General features: G+C 37.1%; 1 protein-coding gene across 7 annotated transcripts in view; it reads right to left on the reverse strand.

The window, feature by feature from the left end:
* GALNT11 (polypeptide N-acetylgalactosaminyltransferase 11) overlaps nt 1-14,943 on the reverse strand; it is a 54,184-nt gene that overhangs the window by 25,055 nt on the left and 14,186 nt on the right. For 6 of the 7 annotated variants that reach the window (XM_055084738.1, XM_028489565.2, XM_028489562.2 and 3 more), the window contains exons 2-4: nt 5,233-5,565; nt 2,046-2,169; nt 492-658 (exon numbers count right to left, since the gene is read on the reverse strand). In XM_055084738.1, coding sequence (XP_054940713.1) covers nt 492-658; nt 2,046-2,169; nt 5,233-5,527 — 586 coding nt within the window. In that variant the 5' untranslated portion in view covers nt 5,528-5,565. Of the gene's footprint in view, nt 1-491; nt 659-2,045; nt 2,170-2,954; nt 3,082-5,232; nt 5,566-14,943 lie in introns of those variants that run through there. The other variant, XM_028489566.2, reaches the window with a different exon arrangement.

Consider the following 14,943-nt stretch of genomic DNA (forward strand, 5'->3'; position numbering starts at 1 on the left):
GGGTGGGAGGGAGGGAGACGCAAGAGGGAAGAGATATGGGAACATATGTATATGTATAACTGATTCACTTTGTTGTAAAGCAGAAACTAACACACCATTGTAAAGCAATTTACTCCAATAAAGATGTTTAAAAAAAAAAAAAGATGTAACCAATGGAGGAACTGGGTGAAGGGGTACACAGGACCTCTTTGTAACTTACTGTCTATCTATAGTTATTTCAAAATAAAAATACTCTTTTAAGAAGGTAAGCCAAGGGAAAAATTTCAAGGGCCAAATTTGGGTAGCACAGTTTGAAAACAGATTACAAAGATAATGCAGTTTCTTTGAAATTACCCTATAATCAGGCATTTAACTGTGGTTGGCTCTGTTGCAGTTGTGTGCATGAGGATCCTCCTATCCACTAAGTACTGAATAGTCAGCTCTGCTGATGTGGTCAGTACGACGGTGAACAACAGCATAGATCCCACATTGCCAATTACAATAGTTCTTACCGAAGTCACTGTCATCGTCCACAAGGATAATTTCGTGAAGAAGCCGGGCTGGCGTGCGGTCTAGGACGCTATGCACGGTCCGGAGCAAGGCAGAAAAGGCTTCGTTGTAGAAACAAATAACAACACTAGCGACTGGCAGATCTGGCGGGTAAGACCTGTCTTTACATCTGTGAAGACGAATATGGGAAAATTCTGACATTTTAAAAGCTCAAATGTTTTAGGTTATTATTCACTAAACATTAACTGTCCCCTTGTTCGGCCTCTTCCTTACATTATTAACAATTTTTTTAAAAGCGTTTAAGATAACAATGTGTTTTCTTTTTTAAGAGTTTTACATTTGTTAATGATTTCTCCCTCCAGTACCTGCAACTCCGCTTATTTTTAGGTCAACGTTTTAAAAACTTGAATTTTTTTTTTTTGGTACATAAAAATGTGTTTTTACTAAAATCACTGCATGTTTTTAATGCAGCACTCATAAGCTGATGTTCAGTTTCTTCTCAATGAGGTTTCAAAAGGAAATAATGGAAATGTGAAATTTTGTATTTGAAAATTTTATTTTTTGCCCAATAATAGAAAAAGATTTGAGTAAACTATGATGTATATCAGGATAATGGAAGAGCTTCCATGTAAGCAACTATTTGATAAAAAGGATTAAGTGGCTTTAAGCAACCACAATAAAAGAAACCACTAACTTAAACAATAAAATCTGGTATTCCATGTTCTTCTGCATGGCATACAAAGCCTTCCAATGTCTGGGCCCTGCCCACCTCCAGTTTCTTGCCATTCCTCCACTACAGGCAAAGTGAACTGTTTCAGCCCCTTTGACAAATAGTGTAATTTTATGCCTCGATCTGTTCCCTATATAGGGGAAAACCTTCCCTTACATCACTGCTCAGTCATCACCCTCTATGAAGCCTTCCCTGGTCATTCTGGTTTGGAGGACCCCATTTCACCAACTCCTATCACAGCCCTCATTCTTGTGGTACTGCAATTACTCACTTCTTTATCTACCTCCCCTGCTAGACTCTAAGCCCTGTGAACCGAGAGACTCTGTCTTATTTTCTTTATTTCCAGGGCCTAATACAGAGTCCAGCAAACAAAAGGTGCTGAAACAGATCTGTGGAATGAATGACTGATTGACCAAATGAATGAAAAGCCTTTGAAGAAACAAAAATAATGAAAACAGAAAAGTGAGATGATGAGTAGAATTCTTCACTGATATTAATTCCTTCTTGCCATGAATCCAATAAACAAACATTTAAAATAAACTTAGGCTTGGAAGGTTATTTAATTATATACAGGTAGCACCTCCCTCCTTTTTCCCACATGATTTTAAATTTCAAAAGAAACACAGCAAGCTCTAGAACTTTGTCAGTACAATCTCAAACCATGTGGCTTCAAGCATAATATGAGTGGAAATCTGTCTTAAGTTTTCTAGTATCCTGAATAATAAGCCTAATTGCAAAATATTAACGCCATCCCCATGACTTATTATGCTGGCACTAAAAACACTCTGTTATTAAAGTGATTAGCAGAAACCAATAAAGAACATACGCTGCATTCCTTGTATCTGGCACATCTCTATGGTAGCCCAAGCGGTTACTAATAAGCATATTGAAGGCATGTTTCTGATACCCCAAGTCTCTCAACTCCTGATCACGTTCATTAAAAATCATACCTGCAAAAGAGTGACATCACAGTCAGTACATTAAATCTGGAAAGGAATGCTACAATTACTGTTATATTATGATCTTAACTTTTTTTTTTTTTTTTTTTTTTTTTTGCGGTACGCAGGCCTCTCACTGCTGCGGCCTCTCCCGTTGCGGAGCACAGGCTCCGGACGCGCAGGCTCAGCGGCCAAGGCTCACGGGCCCAGCCGCTCCGCGGCATGTGGGATCTTCCCGGACCGGGGCACGAACCCGTGTCCTCTGCATCGTCAGGCGGACCCTCAACCACCGTGCCACCAGGGAAGCCCTGATCTTAACTTCTTATAACCAGGTAATAGCCATGTTTCTCAAATCTAGTTTGTCTCCATTTTCAAAAAAGTAAATTGAGGTTTAAATCAAATTTTTATCAGTTTATCTCAAAAAGCAAGTGTACCTTAACCATAAATGACACCTGCTCACTAGCTATAATCTTAAGAATATTTTCAAGAGAAAAACTTACCTATGACCAAGGAAAGAGAGACTTAATGATGATTTTTCATAAAAGCAATAGATGATAGAACCCCCATATGGACCTCAACAGGCCCCAATTAATGCAAGGTTTTTTTTGGTTTTGTTAATTTTTGTCTAAAAAAAAAAATTTTTTTTTTAACGGCAAGTTTTTATATGAACTCCTCCCCTAAAAAATTATACTACTGATAAACCTTTCTATAATTCTCTGGTCAAGAAAGTCCTCCACAGATCTAATCAAGATCATTATAATTTAACATCTTTGCTCTAATGTTGCTAGAAATCTTACCTTTACCAAGAACAATAAAGCCTCCTCTTGCTTTCTCTTTTCCACATAAAACCTTTAGCCTCTCCTCACAGAATGACTCCCTTGTTAACAGCATTTCTCAAAATCTGGTCATGGAAAACTAATTCCACTGGACATTAATAGACGTTAAAAAGAAAAGAAAGATTTCACAGTCAAATAATTCAGGAAAAGACTAGATTTTAAAAGACAAGTAAGGGAATTCCCTGGCGGTCCAGTGGTTAGGACTCAGCATTTTCACTGCCGGGGCCCAGGTTCAAGTTGAGCAGGTTTCTTTTTTTTTTTTTTTTTTTATAGTCTTTGATCCATTCTGAGTTAATTTAATATGACATGAGGTAAGGGTTCAACTTCATTCCTTTGCCTGGGGGTATCTATTTGTCCCAGCACCAGTGGTTGAAAAGACCATTCTTCCCACATTAACTGCTCTTGGCACCCTTTCTGAAAGTCAACTGACCACAGATGTTACTTGTCCTTAGGTATTATTGACCATAGATGCTACTTGACCACAGATGTCACAGAGTATATTTTCAGACTCTCAGTCTATCCTTTGATCTACTGATACATATCTATTCGTATGCCGGTATCACACTGTCAGGAAGTTTTGAAATAGAGAAGTGTGTGTTCTCCAACTTTGTTCTTTTTCAAGACTGTTCAGGCTATTCAGAGCCCCTTGCAATTCCTTATCAATTTTAGAATCAGCTTTTCCATCTTTTCAACAAAGGCCATTGGCATTTTGATAAGGTTTACATTCAATCTGTGGGTTGCTTTGGGTGGTACTGACATCTTAACAGTATCTAGCATTCCATCCATGAACCTCTTTCCATTCATTTAGGTGTATTTTTATGTCTTTCAATAGTGCTGTATAGTTTTCAGTGTACAAATCTTAGACCTCCTTGGCTATATTATTCTTAAGTACTTTATTCTTTCTGATTCCATTGTAAATGGGATTGTTCCCTTAATTTTACTTTTGGACTGTTTATCGCTAGTGTCCAGAAATACAACTGGTTTTGGTGTGTTGATCTTGTACCCTGTAACTTTGCTGAATTCATTTATTTGTTATAATATTTTATTGTGATCTTTAGGATCTTTTATAAAGAATTTAGTTTTTCAGGTAGGCAATTTGGGTTTGTCACTTCAAATATCTACAATTCTCTCACTACTTCTTTCACAGGCAAACAAAGTCCATTCAAAATGGTAAACCCAATGTTACTTCTTTATAAAAGTTTTACAAAAATTACTATAAACAAAAAAACTAGAAATTTTCCCATTAATGCTTTTAAAATGTCCAAACGGCTATCTGAAAAAGATTAGAAGGTATATTTTATAAAAACTAAAGTAAGTAATAGCCTCCATTTCCTCATATAATTTTAAATATGTTCCACCTCCTGTATTAGGTAGTGATTAAATCCTAGGAACTGATTTTATTCTTTGAAACTATGATGAAGTGAAAAAAAATCTGTTTTAACATTTCCTTTACATTCTGTGGATCTTTCAATCTCTCAGAATCTCTTACTATATGTTTTTACTCTTAAATTACTTACTATTTGACGTGTCAATGAAGATCAAAGTTCTTTTTTAAGTTTTAAAGACAAAGTTTTAAAGGGCTCATTTATCCCTTAAAATAAAATTTGCTGAAACCAGGACTCTAGAATTACAGTATTCAGAGTCTTGCTTCCAAATTGAACAGAATATAATTTTTGAAGAATAAAAAAGTTTCTATTTTATAAACTCCTGTATTTAATAAATATATTCCGGCACCTGAATAATTCTTATAAGTAGAAATCTTATTAGATATAAGTAATCTCAACTTATTTCTAAACTCAATGGTTTATGTTCTGCTTTAATTAACTCTGCCTTTCAAAATATGTTAAATATAGTCATTTTCAACCATTACTTTCCCTTATTAAATAAATGCTAGCAATTATAATCCTTCCCCATAGGTTCCATTTTCTCTTCTCTCTAGCCACTTAATTTTTCATTCTTTCTTTTTTCTTTTTTTTTTTTTTTTTTTCCTATTCTGGACCTCATTAGTTTCTCCCAAGTCCTCATAAAATATTGAAGTCAGAACTGGACAAAATAGAATATAACTCCCTACTGAGTCTGCAAAAATCATATGACCTCAGCTAGTTCATGAACGAAATAAATCAGTGCAGAAAAAATGTCACATTTCTAATTCTCTGAACAATACATGATTTAAAGAACAGTTAAACTTCCAATGATAAAATACTTTGACATGCTGCTAGCAAAAATCAAATACACTTACCCAGTTCAGAAGAGAATTTCATGTTGCCTCTTTCTGGATCTTCAATATGATTCTCTATCACATCATCAATTTTGTTTGCTTTGAACTGTGATTCTAACACTTGACTTGGACCTCGAGTGAAACGGGGATAAAATTTTTTGGGGAATGGTCCATGGGGCCCAGACCCCTTGATGGGCACATTCTTAAGTGGCTGAGTCACTTCACTGAAGTTGAAATAAACAAAAAGCAAAACCATCCAGGTTGCAGATGTAAAAAGGCATCCATAACAGAAATATCGAACTGTGACACTTCCCATTATAGACCTAGCATAGCTGAAGGGCCATTTTCAGTTTCCTAAAAGAGAAAGATAAATATGTTAGACACATCAAGACTCTTCTAAATCAACTACCAAGTTTATGTTCAGTTTTCCAACCTACCAAATATCACTTCTAAACAATTTACTTAGGACCTCTATGCATACCATTAACCAACAGCCAAATATAAGAAGATATATGGATAGCACTGAATAAAAAAATAAAGGGATTCAACAATTAAAACCACAAGCCAATGTGTTAGTACTCAGAAAACTAACGGCAGCAAAGTAGCTGACTTATTCATCTGCCCATGTTAATGGATACTTCTTCACCTTTGTTCTGGATTGCTTTCAGTTTGCTAATTTTTTTTCAGGTTCTAACTTTTCATAAGGAAAATACAAGTACTACATGCGTCATGACAGTACATCCAAGGTCCCTTCTAATTGTAAAATTATAAGACTAAATCTTTTAATCCAAGGATATTAAAATCTGTTATTAAAAATAAGCAACTTGAAAAAATAGATTCATTTTCCAATCAAAGATTAAACCTGCCCTAATGTCCACTCTAGATTCAACAGTTACATTTCAAATTTATAACTGAAAGAGTTCGAATAATTATATTTTCCCTCTCCTTATGATGTCTTATAAACAATATGGCATTGAACAGCAGTTTTTTCCTAAGCTTTCTGATAATATCTCGTCTTCATGGAGGCCTCACACAACTTCCTGAGGCATTCTTTGTAAAGAGCCCAGTGCACATATAAAATAGTTTCACTGAACACGAGGGCAGAGGAACCCTATTTAAGTAATGTATATACAGAAGAAATCTACAAAGCAATACTACTTACCCATTACTTATTTCTACAGTATGAAATAATTTAAAAATTAATATTATCATGCCTCCCAAATCAGGACAAAGCAAATCAACATCAGTAAGCTCCAATTCACAAATTAAGCTGTTCTGGACTTCCCTGGTGGTGCAGTGGTGAAGAATCTGCCTGCCAATGCAAGGGACATGGGTTTGAGCCCTGGTCCGGGAAGATCCCACATGCCGCAGAGCAACTAAGCCCGTGCGCCACAACTACTGAGCCTGCACTCTAGAGCCCGCGAGCCACAACTACTGAAGCCTGTGTGCCTAAGAACCCGTGCTCTGCAACAAAGAGAAGCCACCGCAACGAGAAGCCCGGGCACCGCAATGAAGAGTAGCCCCCGCTCGCCGCAACTAGAGAAAGCCCGCAGGAAGCAACAAAGACCCAACGCAGCCAAAATAAATAAACAAAATTAATAAAAACAAAATAAAAGTTAAAAAAAAATTAAGCTGTTTTGTACAGTTATGCTGTAAGCCCAGAAGACAGTAAATAGCTCAATTTCTTAACTATCTGCCAACCAAGAACTATTAGTTATTTCACTACCTGTCAATTCAAAAGCTCAAAAAAAAAAGAAAACACCACCACCATCCAAACAAACAAAAACTCCCACTACAGTAATACCAAAGGGAAATGACTACAGCACAAAAGGAAAGTCAGGTAACTATGAAAGTGCTGTCATGTCAGCTGTTAGCACTTTTAAAATTAAAGACATGCACAGAAAAAGAACCACTTTATTTGGAAGTAGAAGAAAATGTTGAATGGAGGATTCAAAACAAATGAAAAATTAAAAGTTGCAACTTTGCAAAAGAAATGTTGCAGAAATACAGACTAGAAACATTTAGGTGAAACATTGTATTTCAACTAAAACAGGCATTATAACTTCCTAAAAATATTTGCTTGGGGGTAGGAAAAAAAACAAGCAAACAACATCGAAAACAAAAGCACTAATTCCTCAAAAGGCCATGAAATTCTTTAGTTCAAGACTAACTGCACAGGCTGTTCTGATGCCATAAAGAACTGTGCATCTAAGGAGCCAATCGCTTCTTCAACTATCTAAGAAGATTTATATTTAGATTGTTTTCCTCAAACCACTCCAGGCCTTCCCAGTTCAACCTGGCCTCCTTGACCCTGAACGCAGAATGGACCAAGAGAGAAAGTCAGCCAATCCCTTCTCCAATCACAAGAAGCCAGACGATGCTATTCAAGGGCTATTCCATCAAGCAGCTCTGGAAGACAGGTGGACACTGACATTTTTTTCACATCTTTCTTCTTTATCCCAAATCCCACCACCATGTTGGGTGATGTCCAGAATCCTTCAAAACCCTAGTTTCCAAATGTCTTGATTCATGTCCCTCCTACAACCTTCACCCACATTCTACTTAAGGGACCCTGCCCCTACCCTTGATTTTATCATCATCATCCACCACTGATCGACGAACCTCTTAAATATTAAATGAAAACCTCACTCTCTGAGCACAATCCTGACTCCCCAGCTGTGTTGTTCTTACCCATACTAGCATTTGTCCCCTGATATCCATCCGCCTGGGTTGGCTTCCAGAGCCCCCGTGTATACCAAAATCCACAGATGCTCAAGTCCCTTACTGGCCCTCTTTATCCACGGGTTTCACACCCAGGAATTTAACCAACCACAGATGGCAATTTCTGTCCACGGCTGGTTGAATCCACAGATTCAAAACCTGTGAAATACGGAGGGCAAACTGTATTATTTATTGAAAAAACTCCACGGATAAGTGGACCCAAGCACCTTAAACCCCTGTTTTTCAGGGGTCACCAGCACTACTATTAGTTACTCTTCAATCTCACTGCAGGCACTCAACCTTTCCCTTCTTTCAAAGCTTATATTTTGTTTCTGTCCCCAGCCACATATCCCTTAAGGACTTTACTTCCTTCCCTACCCAGTTTTGAACATGATGTCGGATAATATTAGAAAGTGGTAAGTGCTAAGGAGAAAAAATAAAGCAGGGAAGAGCAATATGAAGTAGAAAAGGGTATGCCTCACCGAGAAGGTGATAGATAAGGCCTGAAGGAAATAAAGTAGTGAGTACTGCAAATATCTGGGGAAGAGCTGTCCATGAGAGGACAGAGCAAAAGCAAATGCCCTCAAGAAGTGGGGTCAAAGAGTTTGCATCCTATAGACCACAGGCTGTGATCACAAGACAACTAAGCTGAAAACCAATCAATGACAAAAAGATAACCAGAAAACTCAAAAAATGTCTAAATGAAATTATAAGCTATTTAGAACTAAATAGTGAAAATACTACTTTTTGAAACTTGTGAGATACAGCAAAAGCCAAATTTATAGCCTGGGATGCTAATGTTAGAAAATACAGACCACAAACAATGAATTCAGAAAAATAGAATAAGCCCAACAAAAGTAAAAGAAGGAAACAAAAACAGTTATATCAGGAATTAACAGAAAATGAAAATGAAACTAGGTAACAAAGCCAAAAGTTGGTTCTTTAAAAGATCAATAAAATTAACAAAGCACTGGCAAGACTAATCAAGAAAAAAAGAGAGGAAAAAAAAAAGAAAGAAAAAAAGAGAGAAAGCAGGAATAAATAATACCAAAAAGGAAAAAGAGAGAATATAGATGTGGATTAAAAATAAAAGTATTGTTCATAAATTTAAGTGAAATGGATAAATTCCTAGAAAAATATAAATGCACAACTAAGACTGGAAAATCAGGAAACTGGGATGGCTGTACTAGTCCTTTTGAATATTAAACCATTTCTAGATAAAAACATTTCTAGACAGTTTTACAAGTGAGTTCTATCAGACATTTGAGGAACAGATGAATAGTCTCATACGACTGCCTCCAAAGAACAGAAAAAGAGGAAATGTGCTCTTGTCTCACTTTCTGAAGCTATTATCATCCTGGTAACAAAACAGGGACAGTATAAGGAAGGAATATTAAAGACAATCTCTGACAGATTATGAAAATCTTAAAGAGAACACTAAAACTGAAACAAATAATGTTTTAAAAAATGAATACATATGAACAAGTTATATTTACTTCAGGAATACAAGGCTGGTTCAATATTTGAAAACCTATTATTATCTACTACCTTAAAAAAAATTAAAGGAAAAAATACATATGATTTGGTCAGTGGAGGTTATAAAGAGCTTATTAAAATTCAACACTCAATTCTTAGCAACTAGGAATAGGGAAATCCTTAATCTGACCAAGAGCATCTCTAAATATCTTAGAGCAAAAATGACACTCAACAATGAAATGATGAAGTCATTTTCTTTAAAGCTATGGACAAGATTAGGACGCCCACCATAAATATAATATTGAAGGCAACAGTTCCAAAATACAGGAGTCCCTAGAGTGTTTATTACAAATGCAGATTCCCGGGGCTCTGTGCCAGATGCGCTAAACAAGAATTTGCAGAGGTAGTGCTAAGAGGTCTACAGCTTTAACAAGCTTCCACAGTTAATAGGCTACCTATGACACAGAGACAGATTGGGAACCAAACAACAGATAATGAAAAGACAAGATTAAGTTCTAATCCAATTCTGTCACATAGTGGCTAAGCAACTTTGGAAAATTTACCAAGTTTTCTTAGCCTCATTTTCATCAACTGTATTCCAAGTTACCAATACTATCTTATTAGATACTTAGAATTAAATGAAATACTCAGAATTATGTAAGATAATATTTGTAAAGCATCAGGCACAATGGTTAGCACACAAACACTGATTTGCACTGGACCAAGATAATCTCCATAAAAACTGTGGCTACCTTTTGTGGCTGTTTCTTTGCTCACTGTACTCCCTTCACTTAGCAAAATAAATGGCACATAGAAGATGCTGAAAAATATCTACAGAATGAAAGAATATAGGACAAATTCAACACGTTAACTTTTTCCTCATTAGATCTAAATTTAAAATATAATATTAAACGTATTTGTGACCATCTGTTCCTTACAATGACCTACAAGTCCCTAGTAAGTCTGACTATATCTCCGACTACTTCCCTCCTCATTTATTTCATCCTAGAAACTGGTCTCCTTATACGTCACTAAATGTATTAGGGATTATGCGTTGGTTCTTCCCTCTGCCTAGAATACTTTTCATCCCAGCTAAATTCACCTCTATTGAATCTTTGCTCAAATATTACCTTCTCAACAAAGTTCTATCTAGACTACCATATTTAAAACTGCAACCCAACTGCCAAACACCAGCACTTCCCATCTTCCCTACTCCATGCAGCTTACCACCTTCTTACATACTACATTAACTCCTTATTCATTATGTTTATTATTTATTATCCATCTCCCCTCTGCTAGAATGTAAGCTTCATCAGAGCAAGTTTTTTGTCTATTTCCTACAGTATCTCCTGAGCTTATAACAAAACCTGGCACATAACAAACATTTAATAAATATTTATTGAAATTAAAGAAAAAATTACTGTAATATGGTTATCAATATGCTTGTAAAATACGGGATTTCAAAACAAATGTTTACTATCCTGTTTGAGCCAAGCAATACCTTACTGCTACACATGGAGATCATGACTACTTTATGTCAACAACACTATGACAACTGGGCAGGACAATAGCCATAATAATTATTAGAAAAGCTACAAAAAACAACAGGCTCTCACTGTCCAATTTGACAAATTAAATAAAGCTCTTTGTGATAAAACAGGAGGATACTTTCCATTTTGTTCACTGCATGATGTTAGGCTACCTCTTGGCTGCCAGCACTTAAGGGCAAAATGAAAGTTTTATCCTCAAGACCTCACCCATAAGATTTGGCCAACTCTGTCCAGATTCTTCACGGAATACCCCCAACTCATCCTCTCCACAACAGCTCAACATCAAGAGTCTCTGTCCTGAACTGTAAAATGTATTAACTTTCAACAATCCTATCAGGTAAAAATTATTTTTTTCAAGCCATATTATGGTAATTTTTTAGAGAAATTGTTTCATGTAGTGAATCATTATACTAAATTAAGGAACCTATAAAAATGAGAGGAATTTACAAATTCAGTTCATTTTTTAAATATAATTAATCATAAATCTTCAGAAGCAAAAGACTTCAGAAGTCCTTTAGACAGGTCAAGAAGTTAACAACCAAATATAAAAAAAGTGGAAACCAATCAGATGCCTGTTATATAATAAAGTAACAGGTCCCTAACTGCTTAAGAAATTAAAACATCCAAACAAAAATCAAAAGGCTGAAAATTTAATCTAATCTATGCTAACAAATAATGAATCCAGCATCTACACAAGAAAGTCTTTTTGCTTCGTACTGTTTGCCACTCCTTCTATATACCCATGGCTTCAACATCCAAGGCTTGAAAGCCTTTAAAAGGAGGGTCAAAGCAAATATTTAAGGTTAGTTAATACAAAACAACTAGTAACCAAACACTTTCAATCATAAACTTGAATAGTTAATAAAGCGAAAACTTCAGCAGTTAGATATCAATGTAATATATTTTTTAAAACTTAAATGAATAAAAGACTAACCACCTGTTTACATGAATTTGCAGTGAGACAAGATGGTATGGTTTCATGTTTTCTCTAGCCATGGTCTGGGAGCTGCTCAGGAACAGGTGCCTTGTAAGCTAAGAGTCAGGTTTTGCCAGGAAGGTACAGGAGAAGAAGAATGGGGAAAGGTATATGCAATGTGCTGATCAGAATGACAAACCACAGATTTAAGCCAGACAAGGAGAAATGAGAGGGTAAGGAAGAATGAAGCAGGATGAAAAAATGTGGATGGGCCAATGATCAGAGACTTCGGTGTGGCTGAATGATTGTTGGAGTTATGTTACCAAAGAGAGTGACCTGGAAAGACTGAATGTTTTGGTTGGAAAATGAGATGCCAACAATCAGATTCTGGAGAGGTGCAGTTAATGACAGAAGAATCCTTTCCAGATACACAGACTGGAGATATACCAATGAACAATTTGCCTATAGTATAAGCATTATTATACTTACTATAAGCAAACCCCCTTAAGGACGGGATCATTCCCATCTTTCCAAACCCATTATGTTTAGCTCAGTATCTAGTGTTAACAATTAACAAATAACTATATGATTTTTAAGGTGTATTTCTGTTCCAAAAGAAGTTACAGGACACTGTTTAGATTCTGTGCAACAAGAAATCTTAGAGAAGAGTATAATATGTAAGCAGAGCACATCCTGGGAAATCAATGTTTACTCTGAAGGAGGAGGAGGAGAGGAGGAAGACAGCTAAACAGTTTACATAGACAGTTTCATTGTCATTTTTTTTATTGAACTATAACTGACTTAGAATATTATATTAGTCTCAGGTATACAACAGAGTGATTCGGTATTTTTATACCTTACAAAATGATCACCACGATAAGTTATCATCTGTCACCACAAAGTTATCACAACATTATTGACTATATTTCCTTTTTTTTTTTTTTTTTTTTGAGGTACACGGGCCTCTCACTGTTGTGGCCTCTCCCGTTGCGGAGCACAGGCTCTGGACGCGCAGGCTCAGCGGCCATGGCTCATGGGCCCAGCCGCTCCGCGGCATGTGGGATCTTCCCAGACCGGGGCACGAACCCGTGTCCCCTGCATCGGCAGGCGGACTCTCTACCACTGCGCCACCAGGGAAGCCCACTGACTCTATTTCTTATGCTGTACATTGCATCCCTGTGACTTATTTTATAACTGGAAGTCTGTACCTCTTAATTTCCTTACCTATTTCATGCATTCTCCCACCCCCCATGCACTCTGGCAATTACCAGTTTTTCTGTATCTTTGAGTCAGTCTGTTTCTCTTTTATGTCTGTTTGTTTTCTTTTGTAGATTCCACATATCAGTGAAATCTTTCTTTGACTTATTTCACTTAGCATAATACCCTCTAGGTCCACCCATGTTGTCACAAATGGCAAGGTTCCATTGTTTTTTAAAGGCTGAATAATATTCCATTGTGTGTGTGTGTGTGTGTGTGTGTATATATATATGACATCTTCTTTATCGATTTATCTATCAGTAGATACAAAGGTTGCTTCCATATCTTGGCTATTATAAATAATGCTTCCATGAACATAGGGGTGCATACATCTTTTCGAATTAGTGTTTTATGTTTTCTTCAGAAAAATACCCAGGAGTGGATTTGCTGGATCGTACGGTGGCTCTATTTTTAATTTTTTGAGGAACCTCCACACCGTTTTCCATAGTGGCTGTTCAAAAACCAAGCCTTTTTTTGCTACTATCAGCATCTACTGTTACACCAAAAATGCTTTGTGGCAAACTATTAGGTCACAAAGGTCTAAAATCTCATGAGATCTCACTGAAGTTAAATTCCTGCATCATTATCAGGTTACAGTGAAGGGTATTTCTCAATAGCACAACAGATGAAGCTAAGAAGACCCATTTTGAGATGCTTTTCACAGTCATCTTCTAGTAACAAAGAACACAGTACATACCCACTACTGCTCAATTATGCTCCATAAAGTAGTTAAATTATGTACAGTTCACTGAGACAATGCCTATTATACAGTGTCACTCTACAGATACTTAAAATCTTTCCATTAATTTTCCAATCATAGCCTATTCAGTGTACTAAATGATCCAACATTTTTCTTCTGAAAATCATTAAATAATCCTAAAGAAAAGGCTAACACTGGGAACACAGTAGGAGCTTTATATGCCAGACACCATGTAAGGTGCCGGGGATTGACACTTTAAGTTCTGCTATTATGCTAAAAAATCAGAAAATACATGTGTTGAGAATCTGGAGCTGGTGTATTGAATTAAAAATGCTGAGTGAGGGGACTTCCCTGGTGGCACAATGGTTAAGAATCCGCCTGCCAAAGGAGCGGAACGCGGGTTCGAGCCCTGGTCTGCGAAGATCCCACATGCCGCGGAGCAACTAAGCCCGTGCACCACAACTACTGAAGCCCGCGCCTGTGCTCCACAACAAGAGAAGCCAGCATAATGAGAAGCCAGTGCACAGCAACGAAGACCCAACACAGCCAAAAAAAAAAAAAAAAAAAAAAAACCAAATTAAATTAAAAAAAAAAAAAAAAATGATGCCCGCAACTAAGCCCGTGCACCACAACTACTGAAGCCCGCGCCTGTGCTCCACAACAAGAGAAGCCAGCATAATGAGAAGCCAGTGCACAGCAACGAAGACCCAACACAGCCAAAAAAAAAAAAAAAAAAAAAACCAAATTAAATTAAAAAAAAAAAAAAAAAATGATGCCCTGGGGAAAGCAAAGTGGGAACTTAGGGCAGGCACCCTAAACTCAAGCCCTGATCTGAATGTCTAGACTCTGGGTGTGAGTAGAGTTATCATAGTGTAAAATGCCTAGGCAGCAACTCAGAAAAACAAAGTTGTTTTCCTCATCACAGTGCAGATGAGCCAAAAGTTAAAAATTAAAAACCCCCTGAGGGCTTCCCTGGTGGCGCAGTGGTTGAGAGTCCGCCTGCCGATGCAGAGAACACGGGTTCGTGCCCCGGTCCGCGAAGATCCCACGTGCCGTGGAGCGGCTGGGCCCGTGAGCCATGGCCGCTGGGCCTGCGCGTCCGGAGCCTGTGC

Source organism: Physeter macrocephalus, chromosome 5 (genome assembly GCF_002837175.3).
Source record: "Physeter macrocephalus isolate SW-GA chromosome 5, ASM283717v5, whole genome shotgun sequence".
Classification (NCBI taxonomy): domain Eukaryota; kingdom Metazoa; phylum Chordata; class Mammalia; order Artiodactyla; family Physeteridae; genus Physeter; species Physeter macrocephalus.